The sequence below is a fragment of the Aquarana catesbeiana genome, linkage group LG13, assembly GCF_042186555.1.
Source record: "Aquarana catesbeiana isolate 2022-GZ linkage group LG13, ASM4218655v1, whole genome shotgun sequence".
Lineage (NCBI taxonomy): Eukaryota > Metazoa > Chordata > Amphibia > Anura > Ranidae > Aquarana > Aquarana catesbeiana.
The window spans coordinates 223,770,128-223,796,091 of record NC_133336.1 but is presented as its reverse complement, the minus strand read 5'-3'; the positions used below and the strand labels follow the sequence as shown (position 1 = coordinate 223,796,091).

Here is a 25,964-nt window from a genome sequence, read left to right as displayed (position 1 = left end):
GAACAGATACCGAGAATTACACCCGACATACAGGACAAGAGAAGTAGTACTGTGCAGAGTCCATACATACAGAATGAGAACAGATACCGAGAATTACACCCGACATACAGGACAAGAGAAGTAGTACTGTGCAGAGTCCATACATACAGAATAAGAACAGATACCGAGAATTACACCCGACATACAGGACAAGAGAAGTGGTACTGTGCAGAGTACTGAGGCCCCTCCCACCAGCCACGATCTGCCTGCATTGCATAGAGAAGCACAGAGACCCGGTGATGACATCACTGATCCTATAATAAGATATGGAATGTGTCTGGGAAGGGGGGGGGGATGGGACACAACAGAAGGGAGATTCGGCTCCATTGTGGGAGGAGAAGATTTTATAGGGGGGCGTGGCTATCAGCATTGTCAGTTTGTCACAAGCCTGTAGCTGGCCACACCTATCCCCGCCCTCTAATTCTCTGGATTGGCAGCTGCTGCTGAGCCCCTCCCACTGTGAGCTGCAGTGTCTGGGAAGGGGGAGGATGTGAGACAACGGAAGGGAGATTCGGCTCCATGGGGGGGGGGAGAAGTTTATTTTTTTGGGGGACACATTTTAATTTTTCTACACTTCCTGTTGCAGAGACACGACAGGAAGTCGGACTAAATGTCTCCAAAAGTTGTCAGTAGAACAGGTGTCCCCATTGGAGGAATTTCCCTTCGTTTCCTGTTCTGGTGACCACACATTTTGGAATAATGAAATGAATATAGGGGGGGGGGGTCACGGCAACACCTAGTAGGGGCTCACAAGTAAAAAAATAAAAAAATTAAAAAAAAATGGCTGCTTATGTGGCTATTAAACTTTTTTTTCTTTTTTTTTTTTTTCTTTTTCTTTTAGTTTGAAAGTTTATTAGCCAGATAAGCAGCCATTTTTTTTTTCTTTTTCTTTTTTTCTTTTTTTTTCTTTTTCTTTTTTTCTTTTTTTTTTAATTTAAAAAAGTAAAAACAACAGGAAAAATTCCCTTTTCACATGGGCTTCCCTGTACTGTATAGAGCTCTGCCCCCCCCCCCCGTCCTCACCCCCCCCCCCGTCCTCACCCCCCCCCGGTCCTCACCCCCCCATCCCCCCTCTGCGATTCTGTGACGTATTTGATGCGCAGTGGAAGGTGTGAGAGCTGCGAGGTGCGATGATCACACGGAAGGCGTCGGATTAGCGCGGCGAAATAAAACCTGAACCCTCCAACGTATACATTTTACACCTCGCCGCCGCGGCGGAGTCGCTGAGGGTTGCCGGATAAATATATATCGGGGTGAGGGGGGTGACACCTCCCGGAGAGTCGCATCCGGAGTCCTCTGTGTGCGGCGAAGGGAACCCGACACGTGTGAGCGCCGCCGGCGTAATGAGGGCGCCGAATCTAAATATACTCCCCTCCCCCCACCTCCCCCTCCCCTCCCCCCCCCCCCCATCAACATGATAATCCTATTCATTCCATATCTTATTATAGGATCTGTGATGTCATCACCGGATCTCTGTGCTTCTCTATGCAACGCACCATCTGCTCCTCCCAGTACAGTGCACCGCCTACGTGGGAGGGGCTCAGCGACAGCTGCCAATCCAGGAAAAGCAGAGGGCGGGGCTATGTTTGGCCAGCTACAGAATTGTGACGTAACAGTGTGTGTGGGGGGGGGCGAAGAGAAGCAGTCCTCAACTAGTGATGTCATCGGTCCCATTCACTTATATGGGTGGGAGTCCCAGATAGTTAAAAAAAATGTATATATATATAATTATTTTTGGGGGGGGTTCCCCCTTAAAATCCATACCGGGCCCTTCAGGTCTAGCATACAATTTAAGGGGGACACCATGCAAAGAAAGAAAAAAAATGAAAAATGAAAAAAAAAAAGAAGAAAGAAGAAGGACGCACAATATGACGTGTGGCGGTGTTGCTGCGCTGGACCTCGTATGTTTCGGCCCTCTAGTGGCGGGACGGGTGAACTGTCCTAATAATCACCGTGACCAATAAGACCGGAGCACCATGCAGCCCCATGTCACATGGCCCCCCCCTCTGACCTGTGACCATTCATGGAGCCCCCGGGACTGCCGACACCCCCTGGAGTCCTACGCTGAGGAGGGGGGGGGAGGGGTGTGGCGGCACGTACTTTGTTAGGGGATCTCATACCGTTTGCTGATTGGCTGGTTTTATTTAGCCCTTTTGGCACCTCCTCATTCTAAATCCAACAAAATCCCATCTTTATTCTAATTTTATTTTTAACACGTCGGAGTTTTGCTTCAACAGATTCCCGCTGACAGGTCGTCGTCGTCGGGACCGCCAGGAGCTGCGAGAGAGCGCAAAATTCCTGCGCAATATCACAACGTGCCGCATTGCTGGTCAATAATAATAATAATAATAATAATTTTAACAACAACAAAGTATTATTAATAACAGTTATATTATTACTTCTACTACTACTATTATATTAATATTATAAAATATAAATTATTAATAATATAATATTCTTACTAAAATAACAACTTTTTAATTGCTAATATAGCAGTAACAACAATTTATCATAATCAAAAATTAATAATATGAATAAAAAGTAAAATAACTAATAATAATAATAATGTATATAACAACAACTTATTCATTTAAAATATAGTATTAGTAAGAACAACAATTTATCATAATAACATTATAATTATCAGTATTATTTTTTTTAAAATTGTTAATACTAATATACTACTATATTATAAATAAATAAGTTATTTAATTATTAGTTATATTACTTTTTATTAATATTATTATTGTTATTTTATTATGATAAATTGTTGTTACTACTACTATTGCTATATCATAAATTAATATGTAGTTATTGTAAAAATTAATATTAGATGATAATAATAATAATAATAACAATACTATAACTTTTAATAATAATGTACATACTAACAACAACTTTTTAATTTATATTATAGCAGTAGTAGTAACAACAATTTATCATAATAAATAACAATAACAATTATTAGTAATAATAATAATAATAGTATATAATTACAATTTATAATATAATAGCATTACTAGTAACAATAATAATAATATTAATAATAATAATAGTAATACAAATAATAGTAATATTATAGCTAATAATAATTTAACAACTTATTATTTATAATATAGTAGTATAAGTATAATAACAATATTCTCATAATAAAATAATAATAAAAAGATGAATACTACTACTACTAATGTGAATAATAATAATATTATGAATAATAACAACAATATTATGAATCATATTATAAATAATAAAATATAGAAGAAGTAATATTATAACTAATAATAATTTATATAGTAACAACAACTTATTATTTATAATATAGTAGTATAAGTATAATAACAATGTATCATATTTAAAAAAATATATAATAATAATAATAATAAAAATATGAATACTACTAATATGAATATTATGAATACTACTACTAATAATAATAATAAAAAATAGAAGTAATATTATAACTAATAATAATTTATATAATAACAACGTATTATTTATAGTATAGTAGTATAAGTATAATAAATTATCATAATAACTTTATAATTATTAGTATTATTAGTATAAATTGTTACTACTAATCTACTACTATATTATGAATAAATTTGATATTTAATTATTAGTTATATTACTTTTTATTAATATTATTATTGTTATTTTATTATGATAAATTGTTGTTACTACTACTGCTATATCATAAATGAATATGTTATTATATAAATTATTATTAGATAATAACAATATTATAACTTTTAATAATAATGTACATAACAACTTTTTAATTAATATTATAGCAGTAGTAATAATTCTATATTATTATTATTAATAATAATAATTAATAATATAGCAGTAGTAGTGACAATAATAATAAAAATAATAATAATAGTATATAATAACTACTTATTAATTTATAATATAGTAGCATTAGTAGTAACAATAATAATAATGTTGATAATAATAATAGTAATAAAAATAATAGTAATATTATAGCTAATAATAATTTATATAATAACTCATTATTTATAATATAGTAGTATAACACTTTTCTCATAATAACATTTTCGCCCAAAGAATTTTCGCACGTTTTTCCTTTAGTACGTAAACAAACTTTCGACAGCCGATTCCAAATTCTTTCTCGTACAAAAATTATCGAAGGGAAAAACTCCAAAATTCGTCAGATCTCTGCAAAATCTTTATTTTATTTTTATTTTTTTTTTTATTTTACAGAAATCTGACCGCGCTCACGAATGGCGGCGAATTTTTACAGAGTGAAATAAAAATTAGAAAAAATAAAAATTAAAAAAAAAACTGATAAAAATCGCAGGCTCCCCGCAGGATTAATTGCAGGGAAGTGATGGGGAATGCTGACTAATATACACTTGCGGTTGCTCCCGCCGTCGTCGCATGTCAAGGATTCGCTGTGTCCATGGCAACCGTGCCTGGAAATATAACAATGGGCCATGCGTTGCCATCGTACACACAAAGAGGCGCAGCCCCTCCATACGGTATCAGCCTTGCTGCAGAGGCACGAGGCGCTCGCTCCCTCTTTTATAACGACCGGTCCCTACGGCGAGGACGGCAACTTTCCCACTTGGCTCACATGGGGGGAGGGGGGAGGGGGGGAGGGGTTTATTCTCTCTGATCTACGCAGAAAAAAGGGAGAAATTTTCCCCCTCGGACACCCAAAAGTTTTACTGAAGCGCCGGCAGATCTCGGGGTCAGATTTACAAAACGGTCTCCGGCGCTCTGGAAAACACCCGCCAAAAAGGATTTTCTTCTCCAATAAAAAAAGGTCACCATAGGAAGCTTCTTCTCTGGGTCCGAAGCTGAGAAATTCCACGAGAACAGCAAAAATGTTACAGAGAGTAATCGGCCGGACATCTCCCGACACATTCCCGGAGCGCCGGGTGATGGGGGTTGGGAGATTTAGGTCGGCCATACATCATAAAAATCTGATTGTACAATCCCAATAAAATCACCCACCTGCCCCCATCCCCCCCCCCCACCACACCAAGAACACCCCAAAAACATCCCCACAAGGGTCATAAAATGTATTCATGCAAAATGGTGTGGTATGGGGTATGGCATGGTATGGTATATGGTATGATATGGTATGGGGAATGGTATAGTATAGTATGGGGTGGTATGGAGTATGGTATAGTATTTGGTATACGGAATGGTATATAGTATGGTATAGTATATGCTATGGTATTGTATATATGGTATGGGGTATAGTATTTGGTATGGGGTAGGGTATGATATAGTTTATGGTATGGGGTATGGTATTGTATAGTATATGGCAGGGTATAGGGTAGGGTATGGTATAGTATGGTATGGTATAGGGTAGCGTATGGTATGGTATGGTATATGGTATTGTATAGTATATGGTATGGGGTAGGGTATATGGTATAGGGTAGGGTATGGTATAGTATGGTATGGTATAGGGTAGCGTATGGTATGGTATAGTATATGATATGGGGTAGGGTATATGGTATAGGGTAAGGTATGGTATAGTATGGTATGGTATAGTATATGGTATGGGGTAGGGTATATGGTATGGGGTAGGGTAAGGTAGAGTATGGTATAGTATATGGTATGGTATGGAATATGGCAGGGTATAGGGTAGGGTAGGGTATATTATAGTATGGTATAGTATGGTATGGTGTAGGGTAGTGTATGGTATAGTATATGGTAGGGTAGGGTATGGTGTAGGGTAGGGTATGGTGTAGGGTAGGGTAAGGTGTAGGGTAGGGTATGGTGTAGGGTACACTAGGGTATAGGGTAGGGTAGGGTTTGGTATAGTATGGTATGGGGTATGGTATGGCATTGTAAGTATGGTATGGTGTAGGGTAGTGTATGGTATAGTATGGTATGGTAAGGTATGGTGTAGTGTATGGTATGGTATAGGGTAGGGTATGGTATAGTATGGAATGGGGTAGGCTAGGGTATGGTATAGTATGGTATAGTATAGTACAGTATGGGGTAGGGCATGGTATAGTATATGGTATGGGGTATGGTATGGTAGAGTATGGTATATGGTATGGTAAGGGGTAGGGTAGGGTATGGTATATTATATGGTATAGGGTAGGTTATGGTATATGGTATGGTAGAGTACGTGGTATAGTATGGTATAGGGTATGATATGGTATAGTGTAGGGTATGGTATAGTATGAGGGTATGGGGTAGGGTATGGTATAGTATATAGTATATGTATGGTACAGTATATGGTATAGTATAGTATAGTACATGGTATGGTATATATGGTAAGGTATAGTATGGTATGGTATAGTACATGGTATGGTATAGGTATAGTATATGTGTGTGCGTTGCCTTCATGCATTGGGATGCCGTCCACATAAATGGCACAGCATCTGATTTTTTTTTCAAAAATACATTGGAAATGCGCCAATAACGCATGTGAACGCAGGAAAGGTAACGCGCATAGATACAGGACAACGCACCTGCCCAGCGCTACAAAAAAAAAAAACGCCCCTCTGTATACACACATAGATCTGAAAACAAACAAAAAAATGACTTGGGCTTAGTTCATGCCACACACGTGCGACCAAGAGTGCGCGCCGAGCGTTTTTGCGCGTTGGGCAGCAGATTACTTTCAGTGGGCTTCCCTACGTGCGAAAAAAATCAGAAAATAACTGCCTGACTCTTTACCAAAAACAATGGCGACCCAAACCGCACGGTGCAGTTTGGCGCATGCGTTTTACAATGAACAGTTATTGGCACCGCCTGCTAAATGGCGCCGCGTTTCTGCGCGTATCCGGAAAGCGCGTGCGATTTTTGTGTTGCGTTCCCCGACACGCATAGATGTGAAGCTAACCTAAATCCTATCACCGCGGCGTCGGGGTAAATTGTAATATTGATGAAATCATTAAAAACACCATCTGCGGCGCGCTCGGATTTTACGCATTCAAATCGTATGCCGGTGCTGGACGTCTCCCTTGCTCCAATGCAGTCCGACCGCGCATTTGTGCGACTGTCGCTTTCCGATCAGACGCGTCGCGCACACAGGCAGAAGACGGTTTTCGATCAGGTAACACTGCACCGGACGAAAGAGCTTGCACTCTAAGACTGCATTCACGCCTGTGCTTTTTCTGAACGCAGAAATGCGCGTTTTGGAAACGCGCCACGCACACGAGTCGCACTTGCGGTGCCGTTAATTGCCCCGCGGATAGCAAAAGGCTCGTTTGTCGGGCGCCGAAGCGCTCACGGAAAAAATAAATGAATAAATAAAACGTGCGACGCTCCGCAACCGAAAACGTTCTGTAGCTGCTTTGGGGGGGGGGGGAGTTTGTCGGGCGTAGGGCATCCCATTCAAGTGAATGCGCGACGCGCGTTTACGCTCAGGCGTGGACGGGGCTTTTGCGCATGGCGTTAGGACCGACCAAACGGCATACAAAATCAAGCGCGGAAAAAAAACGCAAAAGAAGTCCTATCGCCGTGCGCAAAGCCCCGTTCACACCTGAGCGCAAACACGCGTCGCGCGTTCACTTGAATGAGATGCCCTACACCCGAAAAACTCCCCCGTGACCAAACGGCATACAAATCGAAAGCGCAAAAAAAACGCACTGCGCCAAAGAAGAAAAAGAAAAATCACTCGATTTCCAACCAGATTTATTGACCGTTCTGAAAAAAAAATGGCATTCCGTTCGGTGAAATGCGGGACGAAATAGCGCCTCGAAGTTTGATCGATCGAGGGGGGTGGGGGGGTCATTCGGTAAGTCAGACAAAAATCTTGGTGCTGAACCCAAGTCATAATTCGCGGCGTGTATGAGGGAATTGGACGGCGATGTGCGTCCCGTTACCGTTTTATTGGCCTCGAGGAAGATTGACGACCCTCGTTATTAGTACAGGCCGCTAACAAGCCGTGTAAGATCCATAGACTTCCCACCAATCACTCTTTTGGACCTATAAAATTAAGCCTTTTCCCAGCAGCTGATGGAGCATGTAATGATTGAGAAGAAGAGGGGAGGGGGGGCCAATTAGAGATGGAGCTCCTTCTCGGGGACCAGGATCCCGCAATTTCGGCAACTGCCGGCGCGGATGCTTGAAGGCCACCTGTGCACCTCTGTAGCCGTGGAGAGGTTAAAGTGACGGTGTTATGGGGCTGTCTCAGCACGTTCTCAGCTGCCAGGCAAGCCAATGAGAGGGAGCTGCCAGAGGTGGGCTTGGCTTGGTAACGGAGAGGAGAGGGAGCTAGTTACAGAGAGAGCCGAGGCGAAGGGAAGCAAGAAAAAAAGATAGCTCGGCAGATGAGCCTACCTTTCCCGGAAAAAAATGAAACACGGGAGCCAGGAACTCGCGCCAAAGACCTGAGGGACCGCCGACCCCCCATTCCCCAGAGAAAAGGTCCGCCAAGCCGGGATCTGGACCACCAATGCCCCAACCCGTTGCCCCCTCGTAGACCGAACCTGGAACAGGAGTCAGAATTGGGGGGCCGAAGGTAATCCATCACATCCAGACCATGGACTCATCGGGTCATTTTCATGATTCCGGGGTCGGAGACATGGAGGACGAGCCCAAGTGCCAGTGCCCGTTGTCTGGCGACCCCACTAACCAGCTGCAGAGCCAGCCGTTTCAGCACAGCCTGTTGCATTCCTCCCCAACTGCGTTCAGGGCCCCTCCTTGCGCCAATTCGACGGCTCTCCACCCTTCTTCCAGGCAGGGGAGCCAGCTCAATTTAAGTGACCACTTAGTTGGACACTCTCCAAGTTCGGCATCTACAAGTGGGGCTGGCGGAGGTTGCAAGCACAGACAAGCCAGCCCTCTGGTCCACAGGAGGGACAGCAACCCGTTTACCGAAATAGCCATGAGCTCCTGTAAATACACCGGAGGGGTCATGAAGCCCCTCAGCCGTCTAAGTGCCTCCAGGAGGAACCTGATCGACTCGGAGCCCGAGAGCCAGCCGCTCCAGATCTTCAACTCCAGCAACCCGCCCGAGATCGTCATCTCTTCCAAAAGCGAGCACCACTCCAACCAGACTTTGCACCACCACCCCAACGCCACCCACAACCACCAACACTCAGGCAATAACAGCACCAACACCTACCCGAAAGCCAACAAGCGCAAGCACCAGAACATCGGCTACAAGCTCGGGCACCGGCGGGCGCTCTTCGAGAAGAGGAAGAGGCTCAGCGACTACGCTCTCATCTTCGGAATGTTTGGGATAGTGGTCATGGTCATTGAGACCGAACTGTCTTGGGGATTGTATGAAAAGGTAGGGTCACCGTCACATTGATGGTTGGGGAAGGCTGGGGAATGCTGGGGAAGGCTGGGGCTGGTTGAGGGAGGATGGGGATGGTTGGAGAATGGTTCAGGATGGTTGGGGAATGGTTGGGGAAGGTTTTGGATGGTTGGGGAAGGTTGAGGGTGGTTGGGGATGGTTGGGAAGGCTTGGGATGGTTGAGGAAGGATGGGTATGGTTGAGGAAGGATGGGGAATGATCGAGGAAGCATGGGGGTGGTTGAAGAATGGTTCGGGATGGTTGGAGAATGGTTCGGGATGGTTGGGGAAGGCTGGGGAATGCTGGGGATGGTTGAGGAAGGATGGGGATGGTTGGAGAATGGTTCAGGATGGTTGGGGACTGGTTGGGGAAGGTTTTGGTATGGCTGAGGAAGGTTTGGATGGTTGGGGAAGGCTGGGGAAGGTTTTGGATGGTTGGTGAAAGCTGGTGAACGTTAAGGAAGGAATGAGGATGGTTGGGGAAGGCTGGGGAATGCTGGGGATGGTTGAGGAAGGATGGGGATGGTTGGAGAATGGTTCAGGATGGTTGGGGACTGGTTGGGGAAGGTTTTGGTATGGCTGAGGAAGGTTTGGATGGTTGGGGAAGGCTGGGGAAGGTTTTCGATGGTTGGTAAAGGCTGGTGAAGGTTAAGGAAGGAATGAGGATGGTTGGGGAAGGTAGGGGATGGTTGGGGAAGGTTTTTGGATGGCTGGAGAAGGTTGGGGTTGGTTGAGGAATGGTTGCAGATGGTTGAGGAAGGATGGGGGTGGTTGAAGAGTGATGGGGATGTTTGAGGAAGGATGGGGTTGGTTGAGGAAGGTTTAGGATTGTTGGGGAATGGTTTAAGATGGTTGGGGATGGTTGGGGGTGGTTGGGGAATGTTTTGGGAAGGTTGGGGATGGTTAGGCATTTCGGGGTTGTATTTGTTACATTGTATCATTAGGGAAATGGCTTCTTGTTTCCTTTTTTTCAATCTTCCCTTTATCCTTCCTTCCCAACCCCTTGTGTGCAATAGATGGTGAGACTGGAAAACCCAGAGCCTTGGATCTCACTCAGCTTGCTTGATTGCAACCGAGCGACTCCTTCGCTGCCAGAAAAGAGTTAAGGGTTTTGTGTAACGAGCACGCTTAACGCGTTGGCTGCTGGCTTCCCAACCCGAGGAAATCAAAGCTCCTGGTAATTGCCCAGAAGTCTCCCCGAGCCGGGAACGGCGGCAGCTTTCCTTTCCATCCCAGCCAAGAGGTGCTGGGGAAGGAGGGGGGGGGGGTGCCCTGGGATTGCGTTTTCGGGAACGATGGAGGGGGGGGGAGAAAAAGATGGCTACAGGTGTCAAGGAGGCAAGGCGAGAGCGCGAGCAAGAAGCAAGCGCCGCCGAGGAAGGAAAGGGATCGGAGCTTGACTGGCACCAGCGAGCGTGCATCTTGCAGCTGTGTCAAGGGGGGCCCCGCCGCCGATTAACTGGTGCTATTCTTTGCTCGTCTCAGGAGCGCGGCTCGCGGGGAAGCGGGTGGAATGTACAATGAGCTCGCCTCTCGTTCTGCAGTCATAATAAGCTCCTTTTTTTTTTTTTTTGAAAGGCTCTTTTTTTTTTATCCCCTGCAGCCTGAAGCACCATCGGCCTGTGAATCTTCAGATCTTCGAGGATCTCGGAGGAGAGGACGCCGGCGCCCATTAGCGAGCCGGCAGGAAAAGGCCAAATCAGATTACGGCTCAGAGCCGGTCAATGGGGGCAATTTGCAGCTGGCGGGCCCAGGTCTGCTAAGTGCCGCTCCGATCCCAGCAGGTTTTTTTTTTTACATCTTTTATTAAAGGTCGATCGATCGACCGGCGGCAGATGTATTGATTGCGTGGAAGGCACCGATCGCAACCCTGTGGTTGAAAAGGCATCTAATGATCAGGGGGGGGTTTAAAAGATCGACCGCTCTCCCCTCTCACTTCTCCCTGAAATATTTTCTAATTCTTTAGTTTGTAAAAGTTTAATGTAGAAAGTTGTGACGGCAAAATAGTAACAAAGTAGCAAAAATAAAACAGAGTATCTGTGCAAATCTCTGACCGTCTCTTGTACTGTGTCTGCAGTCTCTGATCATCTCCTGTACTATGTCAGCAGTCTCTGATCATCTCCTGTACTATGTCTGCAGTCTCTGATCATCTCCTGTACTATGTCTGCAGTCTCTGATCATCTCCTATATTATGTCTGCAGTCTCTGATCATCTCCTATATTATGTCCGCAGCCTCTGATCATCTCCTGTACTGTGTCTGCAGTCTCTGATCATCTCCTGTATTATGTCTGCAGTCTCTGATCATCTCCTGTACTATGTCTGCAGTCTCTGATCATCTCCTGTACTATGTCTGCAGTCTCTGATCATCTCTTGTACTATGTCTGCAGTCTCTGATCGTCTCCTGTACTATGTCAGCAGTCTCTGATCATCTCCTGTACTATGTCTGCAGTCTCTGATCATCTCCTGTACTATGTCAGCAGTCTCTGATCATCTCCTGTACTATGTCTGCAGTCTCTGATCATCTCTTGTACTATGTCTGCAGTCTCTGATCATCTCCTGTACTATGTCAGCAGTCTCTGATCATCTCCTGTACTATGTCTGCAGTCTCTGATCATCTCTTGTACTATGTCTGCAGTCTCTGATCGTCTCCTGTACTATGTCTGCAGTCTCTGATCGTCTCCTGTACTATGTACGCAGTCTCTGATCATCTCCTATACTATGTCTGCAGCCTCTGATCATCTCCTGTACTATGTCTGCAGTCTCTGATCATCTCCTGTACTATGTCTGCAGTCTCTGATCATCTCTTGTACTATGTCTGCAGTCTCTGATCGTCTCCTGTACTATGTCTGCAGTCTCTGATCGTCTCCTGTACTATGTACGCAGTCTCTGATCATCTCCTATACTATGTCTGCAGTCTCTGATCGTCTCCTGTACTATGTCTGCAGTCTCTGATCGTCTCCTGTACTATGTCTGCAGTCTCTGATCATCTCCTATACTATGTCTGCAGTCTCTGATCGTCTCCTGTACTATGTCTGCAGTCTCTGATCGTCTCCTGTACTATGTCTGCAGTCTCTGATCATCTCCTATACTATGTCTGCAGTCTCTGATCGTCTCCTGTACTATGTCTGCAGTCTCTGATCGTCTCCTGTACTATGTCCGCAGTCTCTGATCGTCTCCTGTACAATGTCTGCAGTCTCTGATCATCTCCTGTATTATGTCTGCAGTCTCTGATCATCTCCTGTATTATGTCTGCAGTCTCTGATCATCTCCTGTAGTTATGTCTGCAGTCTCTGATCGTCTCCTGTACTATGTCTGCAGTCTCTGATCATCTCTTGTACTATGTCTGCAGTCTCTGATCATCTCCTGTACTATGTCTGCAGTCTCTGTTCATCTCCTGTATTATGTCTGCAGTCTCTGATCATCTCCTGTAGTTATGTCTGCAGTCTCTGATCATCTCCTGTACTATGTCTGCAGTCTCTGATCATCTCTTGTACTATGTCTGCAGTCTCTGATCATCTCCTGTATTATGTCTGCAGTCTCTGATCATCTCCTGTACTATGTCTGCAGTCTCTGATCATCTCCTGTACTATGTCTGTAGTCTCTGATCGTCTCCTGTACTATGTCTGCAGTCTCTGATCATCTCCTGTACTATGTCTGCAGTCTCTGATCATCTCCTGTACTATGTCTGCAGTCTCTGATCATCTCTTGTACTATGTCTGCAGTCTCTGATCATCTCCTGTACTATGTCTGCAGTCTCTGTTCATCTCCTGTATTATGTCTGCAGTCTCTGATCATCTCCTGTACTATGTCTGCAGTCTCTGATCATCTCTTGTACTATGTCTGCAGTCTCTGATTATCTCCTGTACTATGTCTGCAGTCTCTGATCGTCTCCTGTACTATGTCTGCAGTCTCTGATCATCTCCTGTACTATGTCTGCAGTCTCTGATCATCTCCTGTACTATGTCTGCAGTCTCTGATCATCTCCTGTACTATGTCTGCAGTCTCTGATCATCTCCTGTACTATGTCTGCAGTCTCTGATCATCTCCTGTACTATGTCTGCAGTCTCTGTTCATCTCCTGTATTATGTCTGCAGTCTCTGATCATCTCCTGTACTATGTCTGCAGTCTCTGATCATCTCTTGTACTATGTCTGCAGTCTCTGATTATCTCCTGTACTATGTCTGCAGTCTCTGATCATCTCCTGTAGTATGTCTGCAGTCTCTGACCATCTCCTGTATTATGTCTGTAGTCTCTGATCATCTCCTGTACTATGTCTGCAGTCTCTGATCATCTCCTGTATTATGTCTGCAGTCTCTGATCGTCTCCTGTACTATGTCTGCAGTCTCTGATCGTCTCCTGTACTATGTCTGTGGTCTCTGATCGTCTCCTGTACTATGTCTGTGGTCTCTGATCGTCTCCTGTACTATGTCTGCAGTCTCTGATCATCTCCTGTATTATGTCCGCAGTCTCTGATCATCTCCTGTACTATGTCTGCAGTCTCTGATCATCTCCTGTATTATGTCTGCAGTCTCTGATCATCTCCTGTACTATGTCTGCAGTCTCTGATCATCTCCTGTATTATGTCTGCAGTCTCTGATCATCTCCTGTACTATGTCTGCAGTCTCTGATCATCTCCTGTAGTATGTCTGCAGTCTCTGATCATCTCCTGTACTATGTCTGCAGTCTCTGATCGTCTCTTGTACTATGTCTGCAGTCTCTGATCGTCTCTTGTACTATGTCTGCAGTCTCTGACTGTCTCTTGTAGCATTACATATACTGTAGACAACGGGTTTCTGGTCAATCAAATTCGTTAGCAGCAGGTCGTCCTCGTATTTTCAGTTTTAATCGCTAAAAAAAAGATTGTGTTTTTGTAATTGGCTGAAAATCTCTGTGTTTGGCCCTGCTAAGCCGACTTCACTGGCTGCATGCTTGCTGCAGGTCAGCGGCTCTCTGGTGCAAAGTCTGTTCTCTTGTATCACGCGGTCATTCCATTCTATCAGATAACCACTAGAGGGAGCCAGTGCAGATCTGTATGTAAGATACATTAACTGAAATATGGAACAGCAAATCTAAAACATCTGCTCATTGAGGGCTTTCAGGGTAATAATAACAGCTAAAAAGGTGAAAATACTCTGAAGCAGTGGCGGAACTACTGGGATTGCAAAGGTGGGCCCTGGCATTCCACAACCGTGGGGGGGGCACTGTGGGACCACAAGGCTCGGTTCACAACACTGCTACCTCAAAGTCATGCGACTTGTTTGCAATTTTTGTGATTTCACAGATAAGTTCTGCAGGGACCTTTTTCGTTGCTGCAACTCGAGTCGCATTGTTCGAGACGCTGCCCATTGAAATAAATGAGGGCCCCAGACTTGGAGGAGAGGGCCCCCAGACTCAAAGGGAAGGGCCCACCAGACTCGGAGGAGAGGGCCCCCAGACTCGAAGGGAAGGGCCCCCTAGACTCGGAGGAGAGGGCCCCCAGACTCGAAGGGAAGGGCCCACCAGACTCGGAGGAGTGGGCCCCCAGACTCGAAGGGAAGGGCCCCCTAGACTCGGAGGAGAGGGCCCCCAGACTCGGAGGGAAGGGCCCCAGAGTCGGAGGAGAGGGCACCCAAACTCGGAGGAGAGGGCCCCAAGACTCGGAGGAGAGGGTCCCAAGACTCGAAGGAGAGGGCCCCAAGATTCGGAGGAGAGGACCCCCAGACTCAGAGGAAAGGGTCACCAGACTCGGAGGAGAGGGCCCCAAGACTCGGAGGAGAGGGCCCAAGACTCGGAGGAGAGGACCCCCAGACTCGGAGGAGAGGACCCCCAGACTCGGAGGAGAGGGCCCCAAGACTCGGAGGAGAGGGCCCAAGACTCGGAGGAGAGGGCCCCCAGACTCGGAGGAGAAGGCCCCCAGACTTGAAGGGTAGGGTCCCCAGACTCGGAGGGGAGGGCCCCCAGACTCGGAGGAGAGGGCCCCAAGACTCGGAGGAGAGGGCCCAAGACTCGGAGGAGAGGGCCCCCAGACTCGGAGGAGAAGGCCCCCAGACTTGAAGGGGAGGGTCCCCAGACTCGGAGGAGAGGGCCCCCAGACTCGGAGGAGAGGGCTCCCAGACTCGGAGGGAAGGGCCCCCATGACTCAGAGGGAAGGGCCCCAGAGTTAGAGGAGAGGGCCCCAAGACTTGGAGGAGATGGCCCCATGATTCGGAGGAGAGGGCCCTCAGACTCAGAGGAGAGGGCCCACAGACTCGGAGGAGAGGACCCCCAGACTCGAAAGGGGAGGGCCCCAAGACTCGGAGGAGAGGGCCCAAGACTCGGAGGAGAGGGCCCCCAGACACAGAGGAGAGGGCCCCAAGACTCGGAGGAGAGGGCCCAAGACTCGGAGGAGAGGGCCCCCAGACACAGAGGAGAGGGCCCCCAGACTCGGAGGAGAGGGCCCCCAGACTCGGAGGAAAGGGCCCCAAGACTTAGAGGAGAGGGCCCAAGACTCGGAGGAGAGGTCCCCCAGACTCGGAGGAGAGGGCCCCAGACTCTGAGAGGGTCACCAGACTCGGGAGGAGAGGTCCCCCAGACTCGGAGGGGAGGGCCCCAGACCTAATGGATAGGGCCCCAGCTTTCAGGGGGGCCCTGAAGGTCTTGTCTGCCCTCCGGGTCAGTGCCGGGACAAGGTCATCCAGCACCCAGGGCAAAGATGCCAAACTGCACCCCCCTCCCCCCTTCCCATATGGTTAGCAGTGATGTCGCTGTCACTACTCCCGTCAGCCTTATAATAGAGGCAACTGACACAGGGCGCCCCCCCCCCCCCCCCAATCCCTGCAATAAATCATTGCGCCTGGGGCAGCCAACCCTCTTGCCCACCCCTTGTCCCAGCCCTGCTTCGGGTAGATATAATAGACACACATTTATGCAGCTCATTATTAATCACTTTAATGTTTTAAATACAAGCAGTGTGAGTACCTGAATGTGACCTGCTAGCAGGTCTGTACAGCAGAGCTCAGAGGGAGGGAGAAGCAACACCTGGAGCCAATCAGCTATGCTGCAGAACACGGAGCATGCAGATAGGAGGAGAGAGCAGAGTGAGAGAGAGAGATTGGCTCATCAGTCTGCTACTTCTCTTTTTCACTGTCCAATCAGAGGCTGGGGGGGGGAGGGGGAAAGGCCTGTATTGAATTGCAGCAGAGAAGAATCATGAACAGAAATGGAGCTCCTCCGGGTTCACCGCCGTAGGGAATTCCGCCCTTCCCGGCCGAGACATTTATTTGGAAAATAGAATTAGGATTGGCCGCCCTCGTTATTCTGGTATCCCGCGCAGAGCGGGGCGGCAGATCGGCGTTTCTGGGAAGCGGCGATTAGATTTTATGGTAATCAGGTCTGGATAATAAACAATTCATCCCACCACCATTCCTTTCCTCAGGGGGGCGCCGCGGTTTATTGCCGCCTGGGGTCAGGTCCTCTTCACCATCCATTTGGAAACATTGTTTCATTCTCTTGTTTGGTGGGTCGCCACAATATGGGGGATGCTTGTCGGCTTTTGCATGTTTCTGGTGGTCCTGCTATACTGTGTTCCATGGGTGCCACCCCCCCCCCCCCCCAATTTTTGTTGCCCCCCCACCCCACAGCTTTGGTTGCTAGCAGCAATAATTGCCTGTCAGTATCCTAGCAACCAATGATGCCGTGTGTCATTGGTCGCACGGACACAGGTGACTGGTTGCTAGGACGCTGGTGACTGCGAAGCACAACATCATTGGTTGCTAAGACTCAGGTGGCTGGGCCACACAGCCTCATTGGTTGCTGGTCCACATAGCATAAATTGATTGCCAAGACGCTGTCGGCCAAGCAGGACAAAATCATTGGTTGCTAGGACGCTGGCAGTTGGGCTCCAAGTCAGTATTGGTTGGTAGGATGCAGGTGGCTGGGCTGCACAGCATTTTTGGTTGCTGCTCCACACATCATAAATGACCTCTAGGATGCGGATGCCCGAGCAACACAAAGTCATTGGTTACTAGGACACTGGAGGTTGGGCCACACAGCTTTATTGGTTACTAGGACTCAGGCAGCTGAGCCACAGCCTCCTAGCAGTCATTTATACTGTGTGGACCAGCAACCAAATATGCTGTGCAGTCCAGCCACCTCCATCCTAACTACTGACGTCGTTGTGCAGATCAGCCGCCAGCGTCCTAGCAACCAGTGATTTTGTGCTGCCCGGCCATTAGCATCTTCGCAATGAATTATGCTGTGTGGACCAGCAGCTAGGATGCTGGTGACTGCGATGCACAATATCCTTAGCTGCTGGTCCACACAGCATAATTCATTGCGAAGATTCTAATGGCCGGGCAGCACAAAATCACTGGTTGCTAGGACGCTGGCGGCTGATCTGCACAACGACGTCAGTAGTTAGGATGGAGGTGGCTGGACTGCACAGCATATTTGGTTGCTGGTCCACGCATCATAAATGACTGCTAGGAGGCTGATGGCTGAGCAACACAAAGTCATTGGTTGCTAGGACGCTGTTTGCTGGGCCGTACAACGTCATTGGTTGCTAGGACGCAGGTGACTGTGATGCACACCATTATCGATTGCTAGGACTCCTCCTACAAAGTTACAATGTACAGTCTGATCACTGGGGGAGGGGAGACTGAGGAAATTACTCCTCCTCCTTCTACAAAGTTACAATGTACAGTCTGATCACTGGGGGAGGGGAGACTGAGGAAATGCTTCCTCCGCCTCCTACAAAGTTACAATGTACAGTCTTATCACTGGGGGAGGGGAGACACACATTGGCCACCATCCCGTCACCGGTTCCTTAGCAGGCCATGGGAAGAGCCCCCGGGAAACGTCTCCAGCTGCCAGCTGTACATGGTGAGCGCAGCCTGGCACAGAGAGCTGGCAGGGGTGGCACAAGCTGAGGGGTTGGGGGGGGGAGGGGGATGTAATCTGCGGTTTCAGCTGTTGAAATCTTCAGCGATCGTCTAATGTGAGACATCTGCAGCTGTCAGTCTCCGGCGTGAATCACAGACAGCAAAACAGATTTCAGGGCCCCCGGGGGCCAGCGCTAGCCTGAGTGGAGGCTCCTATCCCCTCCCCCCCACCACCAAAAATAATCACACGTTTCTATAAAATCCCTTTATAAATATTTGAAAAAGCCGACACGGCCGGGGAACCTTCCGATCGATTGTTCCGGAGGATCGCTTCCACCGCTCACCCCGCGGAGAGGTGAACGCCGGAGCTTAATCAGATTATATTTTTCCTTCCCTGGTCCCCCCTCCCCCCCTCCCCAATCAACATTTTTTGTGTTTATTCCATATCTTATTTTAGCCACTGTGATGTCATCACCGGGTCTCTGTGCTTCTCTATGCAATGCAGGCAGATCGTGGCTGGTGGGAGGAGCCGGCAGGGTGGTGTGCATCGAGCAAACTTCACGTCATCTAGTCTGGGGTGTACATCTCCTTTAAGACGCATTGGCAGAATGATTGGCCTGTGCTGGGAGGCGGAGCCGTGTACACAGCATATAATGGCGGAAGGAAGAGGACCTGTCCCTGGAGGTGGGGGAGGGGAGGGGTGAGGGTGTTGAGGCGAGGGGACGGGGGGGGGGGGGGGTGAGGTTGAGGGGAGGGGGGGGGGTCACAGAAATATATTTTTCCGCTCCAGAAGTGAAAATCAATCATCTCCATTCAGCTCAGAAAGTTGCTTCCGTTGTGACGTTATAACCGCCCCGCCCCCAACCCCCAAAGCCCACCATGCAGACCGTTACAGGCAATTAACCCCTCACTGCCCTATAGCTCCCAAGGCCATTCGTGGCAGGGACAGGACAAGGGGTGGGCAGGAGGGGTGACAGGGCTGGGACAAGGGGTGGGCAGGAGGGGCAGCAGGGCCGGGATAAATGGCGGGCAGGAGGGGCGGTAGGGCCAGAACAAGGGGTGGGCAGGAGGGGTGGCAGGGCCGGGATAAAGGGCGGGCAGGTGGGGCAGCAGGGCCGGAATAAGGGGTAAGCAGGAGGGGCGGTAGGGCTGAGACAAAGGGTGGGCAGGAGGGGCAGCAGGGCCGGGATAAAGGGCGGGCAGGAGGGGCGGCAGGGCCGTGACAAGGGGTGGGCAGGAGGGGCGGCAGGGCCAGAACAAGGGGTGGGCAGGAGGGGTGGCAGGGCCGGGATAAAGGGCGGGCAGGTGGGGCGGCAGGGCCGGAATAAGGGGTAAGCAGGAGGGGCGGTAGGGCTGAGACAAAGGGTGGGCAGGAGGGGCAGCAGGGCCGGGACAAGGGGTGGGCAGGAGGGACAGCAGGGCAAGAACAAGGGGTGGGCAGGAGGGGTGGCAGGGCTGGGATAAAGGGCGGGCAGGTGGGGCGGCAGGGCCGGAATAAGGGGTAAGCAGGAGGGGTGGTAGGGCTGAGACAAGGGGTGGGCAGGAGGGGCAGCAGGGCCGGGATAAAGGGCGGGCAGGAGGGGCGGCAGGGCCAGAACAAGGGGTGGGCAGGAGGGGTGGCAGGGCCGTTACAAGGGGTGAGTTGGAGGGGCGGCAAGGCCGGGACAAAGGGGGGTATGAAGGGCGGCAGGGCCGGGACAAGGGGTAAGTAGGGGGGGCTGCAGGGCCAGGACAAGGGGTGGGCAGGAGGGGCGGCAGGGCTGGGACAAGGGGCGGGCAGGAGTGGTATAGCGGGGACAAGGGGGTGGGCAGGAGCGATAGCTGTCGCAGGCGCAGAGAAACAGGGGGAGGGCAAAGAATAGACGCAGGGTGGTACCCCCCACTCTATGGCATGTAGTAACAGTGGGGGAGGGGGAGCAATACTGGATCCTTGCCCTGGGCACTGGGTGACCCGGTCCCGGGTGGCGTTGTGTGTGTGGAATACGACACACATTATCATTATACTCTATGAAGACCTTTATATCAGTGCGTTGCTTGGATGTGCGTTTTCCGTGCGTTGCGTTAGGAATCACATTCCTTATCACATTGCACCTTTCCTAACACAACACGCAGGGCGATGACATCCGTGTACTGCGGTGCGCTGCGTTTGTGTGTTGAGGTGTTATTCAAACAAAACGGCGAGGTAGCGCAGCGGAGCGCGGTAAAACGTGCGTTTTTTTACGGACAAAACGCACAGCTGTGAAGCGCCCCTTACAGAGCAACGCATTGACCTTCCGGAAAATACTACATGCGACATCTTTTTCTGCGTTTTGATAGAAATTTGGGAAAAAATGCAATACGCTTTTCAAATCCATGCATTTTTTTCCTCCAAGTCGCATGACCGTATTTGCAGTGAACACAACCTACAACGAGACGTCAGTATTATTTTAGCTCAGGTTTGTGCGACTCGAAAGTCGCACAATTTCCAGCAACGCCTTTAGAGCGCAACTTTGAGGCGACGTTACGCACCAAGTCGCATCAAAAGTAGCGCAGGCGCCTATTCTGGATGGGTGCCACTGAAAAACAATGGTGCCGCGACTTGTCATGCAACTTTGTGTATCCAAAGTCGCATAACAAAGCTGCACAAGTGTGAACGGGGGGAAGGGGGAGGGGGAGGAAGGGCCCGTTTCCACTTGCGAGGCTCGTCATGCGATGTTGGGTGTGACAGTTCGCAGTCGCATTGATTGCAATGATTCCGATCGGTCCGAGTTAAAGCTGCGGAGATTTTGATAAAGTGTCTGCGATTCTTTGCTGCGACTTTTGAGGATCCTCATCCAGAGAAATGTAAAGTCGGATCAAAGATGGAATTCAATAAAAAAAAAAAAAAAGTCACATTAAAGTCGTGCTGGAAATGTTGCGACTTTGGAGACGCACTCAATTGTATGGAGCATCAGATACACTTTACAATGTAACCTCAACCACCCGCCTACTGGGCACTTTACCCCCCATTCACTGCCCAGGCCAATGTTCACCTCTCAGCGCTCTCACACTTTGAATGACAATTACTCGGTCACCTAACACTGTACACAGAGGAACGTTTTATCATTTTCTTCACACAAATAGAGATTTCTTTTGGTGGGATTTAATCACTGACGGGATTTTTAAAATAAAGACCAAAAAAATTTGAATATATTTTTTTTTTACTTAGTTTCTGTCAGTAAATTTTCTAATTAAGTAATTTTTCTCCCTCATTGATGGGCACTGATGAGGCGGCACCAAAATGCCACACTTATGAGCACTGATAGGCGGCACTGATGAACAGCACTGATGGGTGGGACTGATAGCCAGCACTGACTGGCATCACTAATAGGCGGCACTGATGGGCACTGATGAGCATTGAGGGGCGACATTGATGGGCAGCAGTGATGGGCATTGATGGGGAGCACTGATAGGTGGGACTGATAGCCAGCACGGACTGGCATCACTAATGGGCACTGATAGGCGGCACTGATGGGCACTGTTAGGTGGCACTGATAGGCGGCACGGATAGGCGGTACTGATGGGCATTGATGCGCATGGATGGGTGGCACTGATGGGCATTAATGGACAGCACTGATGAGGAGGCACCAATATGCCACACTTATGAGCACTGTTAGGCAGCACTGATGGCCATTGATGGACAACAGTGATGGGCAGCACTGATGGGTGGGACTGATAGCCAGCACGGACTGGCATCATTAATAGGTGGCACTGATGGGCAGCACTGATGGGCGGTACTGATGGGCACTGATGAGCATTGATGGGCATTGGTGGACAGCAGTGATAGGTGGGACTGATAGCCATCACGGACTGGCATCACTAATGGACACTGATAGGTGGTACTGATAGGCGGCACTGATGGGCACTGTTAGGTGGCACTGATGGGCACTGATAGGCAGCATGGATAGGTGGTACTGATGGGCACTGATGGGCATGGATAGGTGGTACTGATGGGCACTGATGGGCATGGATAGGTGGTACTGATGGGCACTGATGGGCATGGATAGGTGGTACTGATGGGCACTGATGGGCATGGATGGGTGGCACTGATGGGCATTAATGGACAGCAGTGATGAGCATTGATAGACAGCACTGATAGGCGGGACTGATAGCCAGCATGGACTGGCATCACTAATAGGCACTGATAGGTGGCACTTGTGGGCAGTGGTGGGCACTCATCGCTGGCACGGATTTGTGGCACTGGTGTCGCTATTGTAATCAGTGCGCTGATCACGTGTGTAGATGTCTCCTGTGAGGAGATGCCGCCATGTGACCGGTTGTGATTGGACACAGCCGATCACATGGTTAAAGAGCCGCGGCCGGGGCTATTTACAGAGATCGGGGTCACGCCGTGTTCCAGCAACACGGCGCAATCGCCACACCGTGCAACCCTGCGGGCACACGAGAGCGGCCATTCTGGGAAGCAGTCATATGACGACATCCCGGAACGAGAGCCGCCCCGCCTTCATTTGATGGGGGGGGGGGGGGGGCAACTAGTTAAAGTAGAACTAAAACTTTTCATTTTGGATAGAGCAAGGGAGGGTTAGAACCCCGGTCAGATTTTTTTTTTTGCCATCTGTGTGCCATTGTGGAGATTTCCCTTCACTGTCTCATAGCCAAAACAGGAAGTGAGAGGAAATTCCTGCAAATGAAGGGAACTTCTTTTGGGGGCCCCCAGGTCATCAGAACTAGCTGTCCCCATTGTGGAGATTTCCCTTTACTTCCTGTCTTAAAGCTTCAACAGAAAGTGAGAGGAAATCCCTACATAATAAGGGAACCCCTTGGGGACCCCAGGTCACCAGAACTAGTGTACCCAGTGGAAGGTTTTCCCTCTCTTCCTGTTCTGGTGACAACCCAAAATGTGTGATTTCTTCCCCTATTGGGGAGATTTCCCTTCACTTCCTGTCCCATATCCAAAACAGGAAGTGAGAGGAAATTCCTCCAAATTAAAAGAATCACTTGCCCCCCCCCCGCTTTCCACAGGTCACCTGAACTAGTGTCCCCTGTGCAAGATTTCTCCTCTCTTCCTGTTCTGGTGACAACCCATTTGGAATTTTCTTTCACTCTCGGTAAGGTGGTCACCAGGACACACAGAGAACGTGAATCTCCCTGACGGGGACACAGGCAGCAATAATAACCTGACAGGGGGTCTAATCCCTCTCCACTCCATCCAAAAGTTAAAAAAAAACAACAAATGTTTGCCTTTAGTTGTGCTTTAAGGTATAACGAAAAGGAAAACATATTTTTGTTACTTTTGGGTGGATTTAAAGGGGAGCTCTGAGAACTCTGCTGTACACCGAGAACTCTGCTGTACACTGAGAACTCTGCCGTACACTGAGAACTCTGCCGTACACTGAGAACTCTGCCGTACACTGAGAACTCTGCTGTACACTGAGAACTCTGCCGTACACTGAGAACTCTGCCGTACACTGAGAACTCTGCTGTACACTGAGAACTCTGCTGTACATTGAGAACTCTGCTGTACACTGAGAACTCTGCTGTACATTGAGAACTCTGCTGTACACTGAGAACTCTGCTGTACATTGAGAACTCTGCCGTACACTGAGAACTCTGCCGTACACTGAGAAATATGCCGTACACTGAGAACTCTGCTGTACACTGAGAACTCTGCCGTACACTGAGGACTCTGCTGTACATTGAGAACTCTGCTGTACACTGAGGCCATACACTGAGAACTCTGCTGTACACTGAGAACTCTGCCGTACACTGAGAACTCTGCTGTACATTGAGAACTCTGCTGTACACTGAGAACTCTGCCATACACTGAGAACTCTGCTGTACATTGAGAACTCTGCTGTACACTGAGAACTCTGCCGTACACTGAGAACTCTGCTGTACACTGAGAAATATGCCGTACACTGAGAACTCTGCTGTACACTGAGAACTTTGCTGTACACTGAGAACTCTGCTGTACACTGAGAACTCTGCTGTACACTGAGAACTTTGCTGTACACTGAGAACTCTGCTGTACACTGAGAACTCTGCCATACACTGAGAACTCTGCCGTACATTGAGAACTCTGCTGTACATTGAGAACTCTGCTGTACACTGAGAACTCTGCCGTACACTGAGAACTCTGCTGTACACTGAGAAATATGCCGTACACTGAGAACTCTGCTGTACACTGAGAACTCTGCTGTACACTGAGAACTTTGCTGTACACTGAGAACAACTCTGCTGTACACTGAGAACTCTGCCGTACACTGAGAACTCTGCTGTACACTGAGAACTCTGCCGTACACTGAGAACTCTGCCGTACACTAAGAACTCTGCCGTACACTGAGAACTCTGCCGTACACTGAGAACTCTGCCATACACTGAGAACTCTGTTGTACACTGAGAACTCTGCCGTACACTGAGAACTCTGCCGTACACTGAGAACAACTCTGCTGTACACTGAGAACTCTGCCGTACACTGAGAACAACTCTGCTGTACACTGAGAACTCTGCCGTACACTGAGAACAACTCTGCTGTACACTGAGAACTCTGCCGTACACTGAGAACTCTGCTGTACACTGAGAAGAACTCTGCCGTACACTGAGAACTCTTCCGTACACTGAGAACAACTCTGCTGTACACTGAGAACTCTGCCGTACACTGAGAACTCTGCCGTACACTGAGAACTCTGCCGTACACTGAGAACAACTCTGCTGTACACTGAGAACTCTGCCGTACACTGAGAACTCTGCCGTACACTGAGAACTCTGCCGTACACTGAGAACAACTCTGCTGTACACTGAGAACTCTGCCGTACACCGAGAACTCTGCCATGCACTGAGGACAACTCTGCTGTACACTGAGAACTCTGCCGTACACTGAGAACTCTGCCGTACACTGAGAACAACTCTGCTGTACACCGAGAACTCTGCTGTACACTGAGAACTCTGCTGTACATTGAGAACTCTGTCGTACACTGAGAACTCTGCCGTACACTGAGAAATATGCCGTACACTGAGAACTCTGCTGTACACTGAGAACTCTGCTGTACACTGAGAACTCTGCCGTACACTGAGGACTCTGCTGTACATTGAGAACTCTGCTGTACACTGAGGCCATACACTGAGAACTCTGCTGTACACTGAGAACTCTGCCGTACACTGAGAACTCTGCTGTACATTGAGAACTCTGCTGTACACTGAGAACTCTGCCGTACACTGAGAACTCTGCTGTACACCGAGAACTCTGCCGTACACTGAGAAATATGCCGTACACTGAGAACTCTGCTGTACACTGAGAACTCTGCCGTACACTGAGAACTTTGCTGTACACTGAGAACAACTCTGCTGTACACTGAGAACTCTGCCGTACACTGAGAACTCTGCTGTACACTGAGAACTCTGCCGTACACTGAGAACTCTGCGATACACCGAGAACTCTGCTGTACACTGAGAACTCTGCCGTACACTGAGAACTCTGCCGTACACTGAGAACAACTCTGCTGTACGCTGACAACTCTGCTGTACACTGAGAACAACTCTGCTGTACACTGAGAACTCTGCCGTACACTGAGAACAACTCTGCTGTACACTGAGAACTCTGCCGTACACTGAGAACTCTGCCGTACACTGAGAACAACTCTGCTGTACACTGAGAACTCTGCCGTACACCGAGAACTCTGCCGTACACTGAGAAATATGCCGTACACTGAGAACTCTGCTGTACACTGAGAACTCTGCCGTACACTGAGAACTTTGCTGTACACTGAGAACTCTGCCGTACACTGAGAACTCTGCGATACACCGAGAACTCTGCTGTACACTGAGAACTCTGCCGTACACTGAGAACTCTGCCGTACACTGAGAACAACTCTGCTG

The 25,964-nt window shown here is 48.5% G+C and overlaps 1 protein-coding gene across 1 annotated transcript in view; it reads left to right on the top strand.

Annotated features, from left to right (window-relative positions):
- The first annotated feature begins 7,859 nt into the window (after window positions 1–7,859).
- Window positions 7,860–25,964, top strand: part of KCNN3 (potassium calcium-activated channel subfamily N member 3) — a 145,198-nt gene continuing 127,093 nt past the window's right edge. The window contains exon 1 of the mRNA XM_073609243.1: window positions 7,860–9,268. Coding sequence (XP_073465344.1) covers window positions 8,516–9,268 — 753 coding nt within the window. The 5' untranslated portion in view covers window positions 7,860–8,515. The remainder of the gene's footprint in view (window positions 9,269–25,964) is intronic.